The 8508-nt window shown below is 37.5% G+C and overlaps 1 protein-coding gene across 1 annotated transcript in view; it reads left to right on the top strand.

The window, feature by feature from the left end:
* FNDC1 (fibronectin type III domain containing 1) overlaps nucleotides 1–8508 on the top strand; it is a 63910-nt gene that overhangs the window by 46501 nt on the left and 8901 nt on the right. The window contains exons 11-12 of the mRNA XM_042446485.1: nucleotides 3513–3592; nucleotides 7695–7724. Coding sequence (XP_042302419.1) covers nucleotides 3513–3592; nucleotides 7695–7724 — 110 coding nt within the window. The remainder of the gene's footprint in view (nucleotides 1–3512; nucleotides 3593–7694; nucleotides 7725–8508) is intronic.

The raw sequence follows: 8508 nt of genomic DNA, 5'->3' as shown, positions 1-8508 counted from the left end.
CTAGCAGAACTAATAGAGGCCTGATTATTGAAAATAACATGCAAGCTTCTACAGCAACTCAGATCATTGGCTTGATTAAGACTACTTAATCATGGCTAATGACATATTTCTTTGAAGGGGGGGGGAGAAAATGCAATTTAAATGAAACCAGGAATTGCTATATAATTTCCCAGACAATACACTTTAAAAGAGGTTTATTTTAATTAATGATGTCATGGTGGTAATAAAATGAGCGGTTTACAGTACAATAATTTTGACCATGATTTTAGTTCATATGGCCATGGATACATTACATTTAAGTGTAGGCTGTATTTCATTTGTCATTCTCTTCTGCTGTTTTACTAATCCCGGGTGGCTAAGTCTTCTGTTTCCAGTTATGAGGTAAATTGTGTTGTTCTAACACAACAATAGATGGTAGAAAGTGGGGAATAAGTTGCCATGCAAATGTTGTTGGAGTGCAACACCCATGATCCTGTGTCAACATGAATATGTTAGGTAAGACTGCATACACAAAAAGGTCTATCAGAAAAATGTTAGGGAAATTCAGAAAGGACAAAATTTGTCCTTCAAACCATAGGGCTGTCTCAGCAAAAAATGCCCAGGGTGGGGGGGCTTTGAAGAACATCTAATGCAGATCCAAGAAAATCTTTATCAACAATTCCCCACAAAAAAAATGGTCATGGAGGCAACAACAGCCCACAAAATCCAAGGAGCAGTATTGTAGAAATGCCTGCTTCTTTAGACCATTTAAACTTACAGAATATGTAGAAAGGATTCAAAATACTGCAAAAGAGGTTCAAATACTGAATTTGAAGCAGAGAAAATGGGATGCTCTGGTGGTGGAAAGCCAGGCTTATCGATTTAAGGGTGCATATAAATTACCAGTACATAGGAATGTAAATTTTTCAGAATTTAGAACAATCACCATAAGTCTTAAAAGTCAAGTTTCAATAAGGCAGAATCACAATGGTTCCATATGTGGAACTAGACTTCAACTGGTCATTCAACGTCCCCTGGATTTACTATTGCCTATCCACCCATTCCATGGCTTGTAGCAGAGGGGTCAGAGAATCATGTGGCTATGTTCCCCTAGCTAGATGTACAGTGATTACATCGCCAGTGAGATCTGCTAGGGCCATTTGGAAGTCTCAGCAGATGATGTGCTAATTTTGTATCTACCTATATGGACATAGCTGGACACTTCTTCAGGTATCCCTCCCCACTGTTCACTAGCCATGGAATGGCTGTGAAGGGAGGGCTGCAGCTGGTGCATGGTAAGTTAGGCAGACAGCTTTTGGTTGTTGCAGAGAATAGAAGGGAAAACCAACTCCCACAATTAACTATTATGCCACTAACAGGTTACCTACCATTGCCTGTTCTTCCTTCAACAAGTTGTGTCAGTTCTTATGCACTGTGTTTCAACTGTTCTACATTTTTATATAGAACACTTTGTGCAATTTAAGTATGTCCCAAATGTTGATATGTGATTTTAATATAGCTGGGCCCTTGGTATCTCCTGGGGTTTGGTTCCCCCTCCATGGATACCAAAATCCATGGAAGCTGAAGTCCCACTATATAGTAAAGTGTAGTAAAATTGTGTCTCTTATATAAAATGGCAAAATCAGGGTTGGTTTTTAAATATATATATTTTCAAGCCTTGGATGGTTGAATCCATGGATGCAGAATCTGTGGATACAGAGGGCCAACTGTAGTATGAAGCAGAGTTTAGGTGCAGGATGGGAATGATGTGAAATGTAATTTAAGTACGATATAAGCACAAAATTCTTAATTCAAAACCTGTTTTTTCTTGGTAGTTAAATGCTGTGATGATAGATTAAATGAATTCAGTGACATCCTTTGTGTTGTAGGAAGATTGTGGAAAATATGTGTGTGATTTCCTCCAAGGCATGTGCCTACTGAAATCCTCTTCCCCTATAGTAGTTCTCTTCAGGCTATATGATGGTGGGGAACTGCAGTTTTCCAATTTTCCAGGGACCTGATCTGTATTTGTGCATATTAGCTACAATTGTTTGTCTCTTTCCTGGAAATTGTTAATGGATAGACAGCCTCTCACAGATCAGCATCAAGCCAGGAATCACCATTTTATATAGCACTAACCTACTGGACCATCTCCTTTGTCACTGACTTCAGTTTCTCTAAAAGGGCCCTGAATGAATATTTCTAGGAGACTTTAAGTATGCCTATGAGCATTCAGTTATAAATCCTAGACCCAGCATAATCCTATTTATCACTAGGAAATTTCTTTCATTTTCAAAGCTTTAGGTTCAAACAGAAATGCATTGAGATCTTTATACCCTGAATCTTTTTGGAACATTCCAAAGGCATGTGTTGTGATTTAGGTTGAGTTTCTAAAATAAGAAGATGTGTACCCATCTGCTCAATCAGTGTCAAAGAACGATTATTCAATATAGATATGCATTTCATTTTGAAATCCATTTAGTGGCCAGAGCCTCATTCAAGTCCTGTTGCATGGTCTCACTGGTATGTGCTGATAAAACAGGCCCTTTCCTTCAAATTTACAGCCTAAAGCTGTAGTTGGTATCCTGTCCTTTGGTGATATAAGCATAGTGCTATTATAGAGTCACAGTTAGACTATGGTAGTAACTTTTTTGCTCCATCTTACATAACATTGCTAAAATCTATGGACTGAACTGAACCATGCCATTACACTGGTTCAAGTTCCATTGTGCAAACATAAATGAATTTCGAGACTTAATTCAAGGAGGGCCTTTTTTTTTTACTGTACTGCTCCTTTTTTTGCCTTCAATGCCCAGCCAATACAGTGTCTATTTTTCTAAAATTGAAATCTGATTCACATGTGTGCCTATATTCTACAGACTGATGTGGTTGCTGAATTAAGAAATGATGGCTCACAGTTACCATATGAACTGACTTCTTTGGGGGGAAAAAAGGGTTTGAGGTGATGTCATGTAATCTAAATATGTAATCTTTTGTGTTTTACTGGTGATGGCTCTATTATCACATGGCAGCCAATGAGTGATGAATTTGCCTAGATTATGCTGCATTCCTTTAGAACTGAGTGAAACTGTTGCAGGTGAAATCAAGATCTGAGTTGACCCCAAATTCATGGTGTATGTCACACATTCTTTGAGACAGTACAACTGTCGGAATGGAATTTATGAGGTCCAGGGTCAGATGTCCACCGAACTATTAAATGCACTGGCTGACCACACTTTCTCAATATGACCCACTGCCCGAAGGTCAGCCAGGGTGTTTAATGGCTCAGTGGAGACCTGAACCTGGATGTCACATTTCACAGATGTTTTGTGAAAATTAAGCAGGGAGGGAAGCTATATCTGCAGCCTTGAACCCATTGGAAGAAAGGCAAGATAAGGATGTAAAATGTACATATATATTGTTCGATATTTTAATAATGTCATTATTACAGATGTATGGATTTAGTGCTATTTTAAAGGACCCTGGTTTTCTCTCTTCCCCCATCCATCTTTCTCTTCCTCCCTCTCCTTCAGATATTACTTTAGAGTGCAAGCAAAGAATCCCTATGGTTATGGACCAGTAAGCTCATCTATTTCCTATACCACAGAATCAGGTAAGGCTTAAAATCATAAACTGAAACTGAAGTTTCTAATAATAGGAATTCACTGACAAGGAATACAATAACAACAAGGACAAATTTTCCACTGAAAAGTTTTCAGAAACCATTATCATGCTGTTTTTCCCCATGCTTGGGAACTGGCAGTATCAAACCCCAAGGTGTCCCCTGCCAATGTCTAAAAACTTCAATTGATTTCAGCATGGGCCAAATGATGGCTTACTATATTTGACAGGAGGATAACTTGGCAATTCTTTATTGTTTTTCTGCTGTTGTTAGATCTATTATCCAACCTTTCTCTGGAGCTACAGAGCAGGATTCCACAGTTAGGAATCTAAAATTATACTCTGCAAACATAATTTATGGAATAAGATGATTTGCAAGTCCTAGAGTCCAGTTAATAAGAAGGAGACTGTAGCACTCAGATTAATTTTTAGAGCCAGGAAAGAAAGGTAAGAGACAAAACTGGATTTTAACAGAGCTGAATGTTTGAAGAACATTTTAGTATATTTCGGTATAAAGGAAAAGGATAAGAAAACTGAAGGACAAAGTATTAGTAGTTGGTAGCTGCACTGCAACTACCAGAATCCCTTAATCAGCATGGAAGAATTCTGAAAACTGTAGAAAATTGATAAGGAATTGGAATACAGATAGTGAACCACTTAGAGAATGCTGCTAAATGTAAATGCTAGTCCAAAAAAGTAATTTGAAAAATGACAGGAGACAAAGTCCCATGTGCTTTAAGATGGTTAAAAACTTTTATTTCTTAAAAAGCCCAATGTATTTCAGCCTTATAACCAATTGGCCATCTTCAGGGCTGTTATAAAATAAACAAAAACACATTTGTTATGTTTGCATGTAATATTTGAGACAATATATAAAACATATTTTTAAAATAGTATTATTTCTTAAAAATTAAACATTTTATGTTATAAATATATACATACCAATTCTCAGAAATTTCTAAAGTTGCAGTCTGCACTTTCTATAGAGTGGAACTTTGAGTATTAGAAGTCATGTATATATGTATATGCTTTTCTGTTCTACATCGCCAGATATAAACTGAACAGGCCAACTATCTTCAGAACTGCCTGTTGTAAGTCTAGTATTTGATACCCCAATAAATGCTAATAGAGAAACATTCATTAAAAAAGTAAAAGATTCATTTTCATATTTTGGTTTGTTTTGTTTTTGCTAGATTGGCTAGACACTTTAAATTTGTTTGTTTGTTGTTTAATTGTGAACAGCTGAGCAGTTGGAAGCAATTGTGTCTGGAAGAAAGACAGGAAACAATTTTCCATTTCATTTTTCTCCTTTCTTGTTTCCATTTCATAATCCTGATACTGCTATTGGGAATTAAAGGCTTTTAATTTGTAATAGATTTTAAGTATGGCTTCCTAAAGACTTGATTTTTCCATGTTATTTTTGCTTCTTATTTTTGCTTGATTGGTTTGTCAGAATTCAACAGACTCAGTATAAAAACAGAATACAATGTGTTGTTCCCTTCACCACCTTGTGACAATTATTTGCATTTGGTACCACAACCCTAATTTTCTTCTCCCCACTTTAAATGTATTTTTTACTTCTTGCCTTTGAATTCATACATATTTTGAGCCATTCAAATATGTGAAAGAAAAAAACATCAGAAGCAAGTGAAACAGTTAGCTGTGTTAGGTCTGGAGCAAGCATGGACAACTACACCTGGGGCAATTTTCATAGCCTTCAGTGTTGCACAAATGAACACTGGGACACATACAGCTAAACAACCTCAGAATGCGGTCAAGAAGGCAAAGGTTATTAAGTAGGAAGAACAGATAAGTTATGATAAGCCACAGAAGTTTGGTTTTATGTGAGTGTAATCTGTCCTGAAATCACTGACTACCCCTTTATTCTCTCATCCATCTGCCATTAGTATAAGCACAAACAGTTATGCCAGCTGAAATTTTGTAAGTTCTTTGGCTTTGCTTTTCTGCTGGAAACTTTGCTTTGTTACATGCCCCAATGTTTAACCCTCAACTTATCCATGGGCCCTATCAAAATCCATAATTTTGGGCCCAAAACCTGCCCTCGACTTATACATGAGGTCAACTTATAGTAGAGTATATACAGTAATCAATTTACAGTGCAAGCTTATATTTATCTAGTCAGAAAAATGCCCCATTGTGTTCAGTGGAACTGACTCCTAAGTAAATGGATTATAGCAGTAATATGATTATGAATAATGTGATTGATTTTTACACACAAAAAAAGAGACACATCTAAGTGATTTTTTAAAAATGTCCCTGATTAACTGGGCAGCAGATTTTATGAAAATATGTCATAAAACCCACTGGGTGACCTAGGGCAAGTAACATGGTTTTGGGACATGGCTGCCATGATTGAATCAATCCATCTATAATGCAGCCTTCTTCTTTTTCTATTGCTGTTCACCTTGCTGAGCATTATCAATTTTTCCAATGAGTCATGTCAGCTCATGATATGTCCAGAGTACAATAACCTTGGCTTAGTGCTTTTGGCTTCTAGTGAGAGTTCAGGCTTGATTTCTTTTTTAAAATTGAAGGTGACAGGCACTGTGTTAAGGCATTTGTCACTTGCTTTTTCATAAGAAGCACCTCTTCAAAGATTGAAAAATGAAGTATGATTCTTGCAGAACTATTTTTGAATATGCACATTTATGTAACTTATCAACTGATTAGAGGGCTAGAATTCATGCTGCTAATAGGTTTAGATTTTTTTAATGGGGTGACAGCCTGATACAGAATTTAATTGATTTGGAATGTATTTTCTTTAAACCATATATTGTAGATGTGAACAAAATCTTCCCAGTTAGCCCTAGGGATGTCTTTTCTTAATTAAAAAGCAAAACAAAACAGCATACTATGTTTAGCATTCTTTTAAAAAAAAACCACACACATATAATACATACATAATTTCCATAAAAATAAGATTTTCTAAATTGTTATTTTGGATCTTCCTGTATGCACAAGGTCACCACCTTTTCCCATTTCAAATTGCTGTTCAGCTTATTTCTCATTATTATTCCCTGCCCACTTGATGGCTGGACTCTAAGTGAGCTCAGCTCTGGGACATTGCTTATCATTGTTCTTCATTCAGTGATTGGCTGGCTTGCCATTTCATCATAGAATCATAGAAACATAGAGTTGGAAGAGCTGACAAGGGCCATCCAGCCCAATCCTCTGTCATGCAGGAACACTGAAAGCACTCCCGACAGATGGCCATCTAGGTTCTTTTTTTTAAAAAACCCAAAGAAGAAGACTCCACCACTCTCCAAGGCAGTTTGTTCCCCTGTCAAGAAGTTCTTCCTATTTTTAAGGTGGAGTCCCTTTTCCTGCAATTTGAATCCACTGCTCCGTGTCCTAGTCTCTGGAGCAGAAGAAAACAAGTTTGCTCCATTGTCAACATGAATAGCAATAGCACTTAAGCACTCCATAAGCAGTTTACAAAGTGTAAGCTAATTGCCCCCAACAATTTAGCAACCTCAGAAGGATGCAAGCCTGAGTTGAGCTTGAGCCCCTTTGTTGGTATTGAACTCGCAATCTTGCAGTTTGTGAATGAGTGGCTGCAGTACAGGCATTTAACCACTGCACCACCAGGGCTCTTCAACATGAACATGTTTGTTCCATCATTCAAATTGTTTAAACATCATGTCACCTCTTTATCTTATCTTCCCCAGGGTTGGTTTTGGTTGTGAGTTTCCCAGTTCTGTGAAACTGGACTATTTGTATAACACCACCATTGTGTGCTTTTCATTTTTAATGATCCCATAATAATCATCCCAAAAACATATTGCAGCAGTGGGCAAATTTATCACAATGGCAGGTGGAAATGCAAATTTCACTTTTCTGGAAATTAAAAAAAACACTGTTATTTTGGAAAAGAAAGAAAAAGTGCATACCCAACTAATAGAGCATAATTTGAATTGAATCCTGTGAGTGAATTTTGCTTTGAAAACAAATAGGAATAGAATATACTTACTCGACTAAAAAAAAATTTTTTTTATGTGCAATTCATTTTGGCTTTAGGCGATAGATATTTTTAGAATAAACTACTCAAGCATATTCTTATGTCTTCTTTACAGATAATCCTCTGCTTATTGTCAGACCACCGGGTAAGTCTCACTGCTGATTTCACATATTGTTTTGTCCCAAACACTGCAAAGATTACAGTTGTGTCTTGATGTAATTGACAGATAAACTGAAAACAATTGACAGAAAGCAAGGTGTGAAAAACTGCTGTCTTGCTTTATACTGTTAGTGATGTCCTACATACCTTCTTGAACTACTTAATTAAAATTATGGACTACATAGCTTAAGGCCCCCACAAAATTCTACTCCATGTTTTATCATTACATGGCAGTGATCTTAGGTTCTCAAAGACTGTGTATTTAGATTGGTAAAGCTCCGGGTATGGCCCCAAAGGCAGACTGTGTCATTTGAAGACCTCCCTAGATAAATACAGAGAACCTTATCACCATAAGGATGATCATCAGGTGACAAACTGTTAATAATAATAATAATAATAATAGGTTTTATTTATATACCGCCCAATCACTGGGAATCCGAGCGGTTTACAATAGAAGGGATAACAGACAATTCCCTGCCCACAGGCTTACAATCTAAAAGACACGACACAAAAGGAGAAGGGAATGGTGAGGGGGGGAGGGAATCAGGTCCAGCATTCTTCTCTCCCTCTGAGGCCTGGACCAAGGCAGATGGACCGGAGGGAGGGCTCTTCTTCTTCAGGCTAGATCTGCCTGATGGCTCCCTCTGAGGCCGAGATGACAGTTGAAGAGGGAGGGGCCTCTTCCTCCAGGCAGTCCCGATGTTGCTGGGTCTGCCTGATGGCTCCCTCTGAGGCCGAGATGACAGTTGAAGAGGGAGGGGCCTCTTCCT

Source organism: Sceloporus undulatus, chromosome 1, assembly GCF_019175285.1.
Source record: "Sceloporus undulatus isolate JIND9_A2432 ecotype Alabama chromosome 1, SceUnd_v1.1, whole genome shotgun sequence".
Taxonomy (NCBI): Eukaryota; Metazoa; Chordata; class Lepidosauria; order Squamata; family Phrynosomatidae; genus Sceloporus; species Sceloporus undulatus.
The sequence above is the reverse complement of the archived record's forward strand: the minus strand, read 5'-3'. Positions and strand labels throughout refer to the sequence as shown.